The sequence below is a fragment of the Cephus cinctus genome, unplaced genomic scaffold, assembly GCF_000341935.2.
Source record: "Cephus cinctus unplaced genomic scaffold, Ccin1 Ccin1_scaffold1312, whole genome shotgun sequence".
NCBI classification, from domain to species: Eukaryota; Metazoa; Arthropoda; class Insecta; order Hymenoptera; family Cephidae; genus Cephus; species Cephus cinctus.
Window position 1 is genome coordinate 79711 of NW_014333738.1, and position 11116 is coordinate 90826.

Genomic DNA, 11116 nt, shown 5'->3' on the forward strand with positions numbered 1-11116 from the left:
AAAAAAAAAAAAAAAAAAAAATCGCAACTATCGCACGCACTGTAGCGCATTGAGTGTGTATGGGAATCTGTCTTCGCCTTGTGCATATGTAGTGTGTTGGTAGTAGCAGTAATGATATATATATATACGTCCGTGTTTATCGACACGTAGTTTACGTTTTAAAAAAAAAAAGATTTGAAATTTTTCCAAAATCACGTGTCACGCGTTACGCAACGATAACAGTACAATAGTCGTACGAATGTGCAGAAATGACAATAGCGCCGTGAGTTTAGACAATCGCACAATAAATTGCATAATACAATAAGAGATGTCCCTACGCGTCAAACAATTAATTCGCATTATTGTCCACGTAAACGCGTCCGACGGGACCTCATCTGTTTGACAACTCACCCTGGACATGGTTGAATTTTTACAAATTTTATTTTTATTTTTTTCAAAATAATTTTATTAGGCACAGCAACCGTCGTCGTTTTCTTTTTTTTCTCTCTTTCCCTGCTTAGGTCCCGTCGAGCGTGTTTATCATATATATATATTTTTTTTTTTAACACTAACAGCTAAGAGATGTATAACTAAAAAAAAGGAGAGAGAAAAAAATCGAAAAAAAAAATTTCACGTAGATCTCTCTCTCTCTCTCTCACACTCACTTTTACTGACTCTCTCTTTCTCTCTTTTTTTTTCTTTTTATCTCCTTCGAGAGAATCACGAAAGCCCTTTGTGTACGTGGTTCTTGTGGCAAAATTGTAGTAATTGTTGATGGTTGTGGTGGTGGTGATGACGGTGTCGTGTTATACGGGAGGGTTCGTACTGGGTGGTGAGTAATGGCCGCTTTTAGACGCGAGGTCGTTTTTCATTTTCCCGGTCAGAATCGGAATCCGCTGAATCGTGGAGTGGCGGAAATTCGGGCACTGCCTCGCGCTGTTGCATCCAGCCTGCGCCTGGCCCCCCAGTCATAGCCTTGCCCTGCGTCATTTTGTATTTTTCAATGATATACCCTTCTGTCTTTATACCCTGGATTGACGAAAAAGTGCTACTTGTCAACTGTACGAAAAACAATATGGCCGTCTCAACTACGTGAATCACAATAAGACATAACGAAATAAACGTCTCGGTCGTCGGTCAGTCAATGTACGTAATGATTTTTTTGTTGTAAAAATAATTTTTTTTTTATATCACCACTCTGTCATTTAAAACGTGTCTGACGATGGCGAATAGGCGCAAAAGCAAAACATGAGCAAAGACAGTGTGAATGTAAAGATTTGTTTCTAGCATGACGCGAATACAAAAAATTTGATAACGAATGATAATATATGTATATATGTATAATCCATGTTTTACATTTTTCATCGAAGCACAAGGAGCCGTGATTAATGATCCAGCCGACTATCGCGATCTAATTTATTTGATCGTACGCTGACTTGTTTCATTTTGTGATATTTCACTTCAGATAACTTGACAACGTGTTGCGACAACGACAATTGTGTTGCGACAACGTACGATCAACTGAAATCCCAACAATTTTAATGGGTCCTTTGTCTCCATGCATCTAAGTATAGTAAATATGCCATCTACTGAACTACGTAGTTATTGCCAAAGGAAAGACCTTTCTTTTTTACTCTTTCGTACTCTCTCTCGTTCATTCCCATGGTATCCGCCACATTTCACCAAGACACTATCCCCTTACCAACAATTGCGTAATTTCGATCTAAAATTACGAAGCGAGTCAAACTTCGACCGTAGCGCCGCGCGTACGCTCTAGCGGACTTTTTCGGAAACAGACCCGTGTCTCCACAAACTCTTCGCTTTCGCCGCGACATTTTCAACATTTTCCTACGTGCAGCCATGCATGCGCCACGGTAGAGGCGAAAAGTCACAAAGGTATCCTACCATAAAACGACCGCCGCACAGACAAATCGTGTGTATTATGTATGTGTAGTGTGAATAACAATAGATATATATATATATATAAAAAATTATAGATAAGTCTCTAAAAAAAAAAAACTGAACAAAAAATCATAAAATACCACTAAAAGTTTAAGTATCGAAAGCCATGTGAGCGATGTAAAAACGTATTTACGTCTTAAAAGGTATTTACAAGAAGAAAATAATCATACCACTGAGAATCTCTATAATGAACAATTAGCTGCCTATTCTCTCAAGCGCAACGTAAAAACAACATTAACAACGATGAAAAATCTCTTAAGCTCTAGAGACACTCTTCCCCAGCACATTCGCACGCTTTAGACCCCGTTCCGTTTTTTACCGCTAAAAAGTCTACGTATTAATTAATTATGTCCCACTGTCAAAATTCTTATTGCACTTTTTTCTTTTCATTAATCCTATACTAGGAGATGTCCCAAGGTCGTTTCCACGTATCGACTGAGTCATCCGAAAAAAAAAAATCCGTATACTTGTAAGCTCCGCAATTTTTTCAAAAAAAAATTGCAAAAAAAAATTGCAAAAATCCTCAACAATGGGGAAACTTCGAGAAAATCGTAAATTTCAAAATTTCAACGAATAAAGGCACAACAGATAACGACCTTGAAAATTCTTCCGTTATCACTAATCTCTATTGGATTTAGATTAGCAATGTTAATAATAATAATAATAATAATAATAATAATAATAATAATAATAATAATAATAATACATATATATTCCCATCCCTTTTGTTATTGCACTCTAGAGCGTCACGACGTAGAGCTCAAATCTTGGTTCGTTATACCGCAAAACGTTTGTCCGGCTATGCATATTTTTTTTTTTTTTTTTTACAAAATAGTCTCAAATTCAGGTCTTTAGTACAGTCTGAAACTTGTGCTTGTTGCAACGGAGAAGATCCTGGCTTGGGGGTGGGAGGGGGAGGGGGGACCTTCACTCTAGATCGCCGACTACTTTATGCTGCGTCGCGTCACTGTAAAAATACGAAAACAAGGAAAGACTGACGTTTAGTGACCGTGGTGAAGAATCGAAAATTAAAAAAAAATAATTTTTTTTTCTCGAATATTAATTGTGCCTCGTTATCGTTAAGCTCTCTTTTACTTTCACGGACACTTGTGTCTCTTGATTACTATCATATGACAACAATGCATTGTTATATATTTTTATCACTCAAATTGTCTCTAGCAAATTCTTTCTGGGATCAATGATAACAATCATAATAATCGTGCTGAGGTGTAAGCTACGTTATATGATATATATATTTTTTTGAAATATATATATATATATATATGTACAATAGACAGAAAAATAAGTGCGAGACCGTGCGAACTGTGCTTGTGACAATGCGTTGAACAACGCTGTCGACTTTTCCTTTTTTTCTTTCCCCCAGAAAAAAGTTTTTTATTTTTTAGTTATTTTTTTGGGCTGATCTTGAACCGAGCAAAACTCGTTCGACAACACGTACGACCGCGTGTGTCTATGTTTGATCGCGTCAGGCGCAACAATAACAACAATCGCACAATCAAGTGGACTCGAGAGTGAGATGACAAGACAATGAGATAAAGACGATAATACAATATCGAGAAGATCCTGAAAAATGCATTTCAAAGTTTCCGGTGCATCTTTGACAACTGCACGCCGAAGATGCTCAAGGATGAAAAACACGTGTGAGGAAATAAAAAGCAATCACGGTGTCTCGTGTTACTCACGCATCCCCGTTGCAACAAACACAGTTCATTTGTTAGACGTTCGATAAACCAACCAGCAGGTGAGTGTGTGTTTTTTTTAACGCATGTGAGAGAAAAAATCGGGTAAAATAATCAAAAGATAAATTCCACAGGAGAAGATTCACGAGGAATGAAAACAAGATAAATAATAACGAAGGTACAAGAAAATGGTGTTAGGTTAGATCGGACTGTTACGATCGACGCCAAATGCGGAATTCGTGTGTGCTGATAAGAGTGCAAGCGATAATAATTGTTACGCAAAAGGGAGAACGTTAGTGGCCTTTAATGAGAAACTACACAACGAACTGTCAAGCGAAAATTCAAAATTCCCATAATTGATCGACCAGCTGCTGACCTAACCTAACACCGTGCAATGGTTAAAAAAAAAAACGTAATTCACTTTAAAAAAAAAGTTATGCCAATTTCGAGTAACAAGATCCATCAAAAAATGCTCATCGAGGTATCACGAAAAGATCATAAAAATCGGGCGCGTACAGTCGGATATGCATTTTAATTGGTTCATTGGCCAAATTCGTTATATAGGCGGCGCGTGACGTCAAAAGGTAACACACGTGACCCAGTGACCGGAGCTGCGCGGGCGATTTGAAATATGATTAAAATTCCTGATAGCTTGAAAAAAAATGCTGTCACACGTCAAATCACGAACGTTCTCAATTGGTAAGGATTAAAAATTTTCGTCATACGCAATAATCGCGACGCCATGTTTTTCTTCAATTCGTTACACCCACCCACTCACCCACGGTAAGTGGCGAAGGGGTTGAAGAAGGAACGTAGATACGTTACACCGAACTCAATTAATATGTGAGAGGGCAGCCCCCGCCTAAAAAGTGACTTTGCAACTCCAATGCATACTAATTGACCCGACGCCAGCTACTAGTCAACTAGGAAGAGAAGATAGGAGAGCAGCAGCGACATCTCTTGGAACCTTCTAGAAGCTTCTTACAACCTTAGCCATACCTGGCACCCCTAAACTCCCATAGCTAAAGCCCATCTTTATGGCGCAACAACAGCCATATCCTCTGACAAGATATCCCCCATATATTCAGTAACGCTCAACTCTGGCTTCTAGGTAGAGTATCGAGTGCGCGCGCAAACGTTTACATTATCTGTGTCTCTCTCCATCCCCCCACTCTCCTACGCAGCATCCGCACCACGAGTGTAATACGTGTTACACGGATACGTGGATTTACGCAACCCAGATACTCAACGGTGGCAGCAGCACTAGGACCCACGTATATGCGTAATACTCTAGGAGAGAGCTCTACTGAATTTTCCTAGGCGACGTTTATCCTCTATGCAGACACAGGTTGAGAGAGTATGTGAGACGAAAGTAGGGAGAGAGAGAGAGAGAGAAAGAACAAGAGAGACAAATAACGTGTAACAGAGAAACATACTCCAAGAAATCTTGGGAAAGGTATGGTTGTAGGTGAAAGATAAAAAAAAAATTTAGATAAACCTTCAGTAGCAGTAGTAGTACATGCACAGAGATGCTTCGTGCAATCTTGCAAGTGGGGAAAAAAAAAAAGCCACAAAGCATATTTTGGAAATGCCACTCCGGGCGATCCGGTATGACGCCTCTGCTCGGTCCGCGTAAAACTTGGAGTATCTTATTATCGTCACGGCGTGAAACGTTTCACGAGCGGGAGTTATACGCGGCCGAAGTAGTATTTCCAAAATATGACTCGTCGGACGGGAGAGGCAAGCGAGCTGGGAAGTACAAAATGCAATTAATACGACTATGACGTATATACGTATAGCTAGGATGGTCTTTTATCGTCCGGTTAATGCGTTTACCTGGTGCATGGGGTCGTAGCCCATGGAACCGTCGTTGTACGGTTGAGAGCCATAGTCGCTGCCGTTTATTCCCATGCCGTAGCCAGCCATGTCCTGGGGTCCACCTGGGGGTGCGGGAGACATCATAGGCGTCGGGGTGCCCTGACTGGCACCGCCCATACTGTACGGCGACGCTCCTGCAAAAGCTGCTGTAGAAACAATCGCGGTGCATACAAAATTCGACGGTTTTTAAAGTCAACGCACACCGGCCGTGGAAGGGAGGCGATTTCGAATTTCGGTCGCGCGAGAGTTAACGCGAATGGACTATATCGGACGTATACGTTAACCGATTGCAGATTGATTCGTTGAGAATTCTTGGTTGACATGTTTTTTTTTTTCTCTTTTTTTTCCTACGTCAAGAGTACGCGAGGGAAAGAGAAAATCCATTCCGACGGTTCCACGTCGAAAGCCGTGACTTCCACGTGGCATACGTTTCTTTAAGGTACAAAGTCGACGAACAAAAGGTAAATAATAGAAGAATTAAAATTACATTAAAAAAAAAAAAAAAAGAAGAGAAGAACGACAGAGCGAGTGTAAAGAGAATAAGTGGCGCCATCGCAGAGTCTCGCTCCCCTCTGAACATTCATACCGTAAACGGGCACCAGGATGTAATTGGTAAGTTAAAAATATCAGAGTCTCGTCTCGAAAATAAAGAAACGCGCTCCTCGTTAAGAAGATACGACGCGTCGCGGCGGCAAGAATTTATAATTACAATCGGGATCAGGTTACGCCTTGCAGGATAAGTGCAGGAGAATCACACGGGCAAGAGATGCCATTCGTGATGGAATTTAGCCGACGATATTTCGTGAGAAATTCAGGGGAAGCTCCGTGCCGCGATCTACGTGTATATATATATATATATATATATATATATATATATATATAATCTGCCAGAGAAAGGAATGTAGACGTGGAGAACGTAGATAGGAAGCAAAAAAAAAAAGTAAAAAAATATGACTACAGAAAAAAAACCTCGTACGAATTGGCGTATCTCCACGTTTCGCGCGACAAAATCTCTCGTACCGGGGTCGGACGTCGTATACGGCGTTAAGATTTATTGACAACCAACAATAATGCAGTGCCCGGCGTAGAACAATGAACGGTAACTCATTCCATAGTGATTTACAGTAATGAGAACCGCTGCCACGTGCAATTTCATCCTCGTAAAGGTTTTAAGCGTGTCGCGCGCGCATGCGCAGAAACGTGATTGCGCGCGTCAGCGAGGCGGGCAAACTGTAAGAAAGAAAGAGGTAAGAGAAAAACAAAGGAAACACAAAAACGACGCTCGCCGAAAAGTCAGCCGGGTCTACCAACAACGTCGCGAATTGACAGTTTTCTTTTTTCACATGGTCCAGGATAAAATAGATGCTGAGAAAGAGTCGTTAGAAAAACCACGAAAGAAAAAGAAAATGCAAGAGAGAGAGAGAGAGAGAGAGAGAGAGAGAGAGAGAGAGAGGAGAGCAGAACATTACAAAAGTCGAATCTCTGCCGTATACACGATAAGCGTCACTTATTCCTTTATCGGAATGTACATGAAAAACTCGACAAAGCAGAATTCGCAGGAAGAGTGACGTCAGTCGAAAGTAAAAAAGAGAAAGAGAGAAAATAAGAAAAGAAATTTCAAAAGAGCACTCTCTGTCCAGCTAACACAGCAATCGGCGTCCAATGGACTCCGGCTACTGATAAAATTTCTCGTATCCGTATTTTTCAATGCCAATTTCCAATGTGCCCGTTTGAGACGTCCTCGTTAAAAAAAAAAAAAAAAAATAGTGACGTGTCCGTGACCAACCATTAACGTTTTGAGGGCACAACGAATTTCTCATAAACTATCCGAACTCACCGGCTGCCTTTTTAGCTGCGTACAGGTTCGCCTCTTCTTGGGCCTTGCCTATGTTCTTCTTGTATCTTATCCTCTTGTTCCCAAACCAATTGGACACCTGGTTTCAACGAAGAGTATTAGTGAGAAGGTGTCGGAGATAATAATTTTTGAAAAATTCCAAAAAAAAAAAAAAAAAGAATATTATTCCAAAAAACTCACCTGACTCACGGTGATACCGCACTTACGTGCAAGCTCCTCCTTGGCCTCTTCGCTGGGATAAGGATTGCTCAGGTGCGAGTAGAAGTACTCGTTGAGAATCTCCGAGGCTTGCTTACTGAAGTTCCTCCTCTTGCGTCTGGCGCGAGGCAAGGAATACGTGAAAGATATAAATCAAGCGAAATTGAAGAAGGAAAAAAAAAAAATTAATAAACTCCAAGAACCGTCACAGCCGTTCGTACAGACCTGGCGTCGAGGAATCGACTCCTAAGTATCATAACAGCCTCGCAGGTCGACTGTTTAAGCTGCATCTGAATGCTCGAGAATTTCTTGTGTATAATTTGAACCATCCTCTCGATCTCCTTAGGCGTAATAGGCCTGGTGCGACTCTGTTCCCGCAGAAGGTTCATCACGTGGGTAGTGAACTCGTTGCAGGCCTGAAACAGGTTAAAAAAAGAAAACATTAAGAACAGGATAAAAGCATATGGAAATAGCTATATATATACATATAAGGTACGGAAGGACGTTAAATTCCCGTGGAGGGTCTTCCACCAGGAAGTACGATATAATGCATTATTCCTGACGTTACGCGAGCCCCGCTGTTCGAGACGAAGACTTTTCCAGGATATCAGTATTCGGTACGGGCAACGTGCCGCTGTAGCTTTTCCTGAGGGAAGCCCGGGTACCCACCAGGAGTAAGCTCGTGGAGAGGAATGATACGGCTGGATGGGGAAAAGAGGGGGGAAAGGAAGACTGGTCGGATAGAGAATCCCGGGGGGGGGGGGGGGGGGGGGGGGGGGGGGGGGGGGGGGGGGGGGGGGGGGGGGGGGGGGGGGGGGGGGGGGGGGGGGGGGGGGGGGGGGGGGGGCGGGGGGGGGGGGGGGAGGTAGTAGGACCAGGGGATGGTTTGCAATTTCGGAATGGATTCCATCCCCCAGGCTTCTCCGTGTAACGTTCCAGCCCGGGTACCCAGAGGCCGAGGGTGGATCAGCATCCCCGTTCTGCAGATGTGGGGGCATGGTTAGGAGGGAAAAGCGTACATAGGAGAGAGAGATGTCAGAGGGGTAAGGTCGAAGGAGGGTAGATTGGATGGAAAACCTAGCAAGATCCGGTGGCCTCGACTTCTTCTATTTCTCTCGGCTATATTCAACTCTCTCTGCACAATGTCGAACGGTGCCAGGTCGTACCCCGTGGGATATCGACGACTGAAACACGCGATTCCCGCTGATATTTTCAAGGAAAGTTATTTCCGTGCGGCCACGCACGCTATTTTGCATAGGCGTGCAGACGTTGACCCCTGCGGCGCTTATAGACCCGCATGTAAATCGGGATGGCCGTTTGGTATATTTACGAGAACGATTTATCCGCGATTTAAATGTCTGTTTACGCGAGGAAGATGACGCTCGAGAGATCTTGGATAATTTTGGAACAGTCTGTACCAAGGTGCTCACTTATCCAGACGGTGTATATGAAGTACAGGTTGTGGGAAAAAAAATTATTTTCTTTCTGGGTTAACCACTTTTTTTCTTTTTTCTCAATCTCTAGGTATACCTGTATACAGATTTGATGACGGGTGAAATATAAACAAATCCCATATTCCTTTTAAAGATTTAAAACACGTTAAATGACTACATTTATCGGGCAACTACCCTCGCGACTGTACCAGAGACACGCAATCTGCTTATATACGTGTATATATATGTATATGGTTCAACGCCTGGGATGCACGCCCGATCGCGTTAAGGGACGTGCGTGTTTCAGTAACACGGAAAACACAAAGACCGCCGACACCAGGATAAAATATGGGTCCGAAGCCCGAACGGTAATTAAAGCACACCCGGTACAGATGACTATCTTTTCCGCGTAGGGGTTGGAAGAAATATGCAAAAAAAGAACAAAACCGCAAACCTACTAAATATCTCAAGAGCAACTCAACCCTTGAACTTTCACAAACGAAAATCTGTATCAATACTTTTTATGGACACCCTGTACATTCAGGCTTCATTGATAAGCTCTGCTTCGCGTTACCGTCTGTAAAAATAGTTTGGTTATCCGCCTGCTTTCTTTGAATGCAATTCGCCCAAGATAGTGGCTATGAAGGCAAATACTATTTTCTAATCAAGAAACCCTATATATATAAGTAGCTGCTTAATTCTTAAAAAAGCCCATATCGAATACACCCACGTAAGAGTCTGCGAGCTTTGCTTTATACGGGGTGGTGGCAGGTTGACACGCGAGATTTTATTTAGTCAAGCACGTAACTTCATTTGCACACAAATAGTATCAAAGGCCCGCCGAGTCCTCATCCGGTACAGCAAGAATACGTTCTATACCGAAATTACCTTCCTTATCAGTGCCCCGTTATGGTGTAGCACGACTTAGCCGAGGAGCCACCGAGTATATGGGGAGGAGGCAGATCGAGCAAAATTTGAGAATTAAAAATTCAACGAGAAATTAACGCCCGAACATGGATCGACCATACTGCGACAAGAGTATCTTTTTAGTGGGGTGAGTCTATGTGGATGCGCCTTTATCTATGCGTTGACACGCAGTGTGTTTATATATGTTCTATAAAATTTTTTTAATGGAACATAATCCAGATTTGCGTGCTAAGAGATAGGGGGAAAAGGCATAAACAATAAATTCTTTAAAAAAAAAAAAGAATGACGTAACAAAATTTATCGGAAAAATGTCAGATGATTATTCTCGCTTTTATGCCAGTCCATATACATAAATATATGATAAATAACGCGCGATTGCATGTTAATGGAGGCGATTCGCGACCAATGGAAATGCGTCGCTCGAGTTACACAACGACCTGAGATTAGCGAAGAAGCTTGAATATTCACGAGAAATAAATAAAATAGAACCAGCAGCTGTTACGTGCTGATCGTTATCACACAAATAAGACGAACATACGGTGACACCGTTTGCCAATTTTCGGATTAATCGATTAGTTAAAAACAAAAAAAGTGTATCAATACGACACGACTCACCTGTTCGTATTTCTCCAATTCCTGATGATAAATCTGTCGGATCTGCGCGAGTTTCGCCCGATAATCGGAATGCTCGATCGCGTTATCAGGCTGTCCAGGTGGTCCGGCAGCGGCGGCGGCGGACGCCGACGCCGCGGCGCCCGCACCGCCACCCTTCTCAGGTCCGGCGACGCCCTCGGCGATGAGCATGTTGTCCAATCTCATGAGCTGGGGATCGGGCGGTTCCTCCTCCTGTGTGTTCCTAAGCGAGAGTACTGTAAAGAGAAAGAAGAGAAAAAACCATCAATTTTAAATAAACGGCCATTTTCCAAGAAAAAAGAAAAAACCCTATAAGAGAACGAAAAAAAGGCAGCGTTCAAACAAAATCCTTAACGACAAACAATAAAGGACGAATAATTCGAGAACGTTTCATCCCCCATGAAAACCACCGGCGACTATTTCAGGTCGTCGTCAGGATCCAAGAGTTATCCCGGTCGCACGTTTACCGATCATAAAAGAATCAATTTTACGTTTCGTTCCTTCGGAGACTCAGGTTTCCCTCGGGAGTTCTCTAGGTGTTGGGGGGGGGG

At 42.5% G+C, this 11116-nt stretch overlaps 1 protein-coding gene across 2 annotated transcripts in view; it reads right to left on the reverse strand.

The window, feature by feature from the left end:
* The window catches only part of LOC107272914 (homeobox protein extradenticle), a gene marked incomplete in the record, with an annotated part of 31437 nt that overhangs the window by 2137 nt on the left and 18184 nt on the right, over positions 1-11116 (reverse strand). Inside the window, 5 exon segments of one of the 2 annotated variants that reach the window (XM_025090220.1) lie at positions 5478-5665; positions 7357-7453; positions 7555-7690; positions 7798-7988; positions 10548-10801. In XM_025090220.1, coding sequence (XP_024945988.1) covers positions 5478-5665; positions 7357-7453; positions 7555-7690; positions 7798-7988; positions 10548-10801 — 866 coding nt within the window. 2 annotated transcript variants of the gene reach the window in all.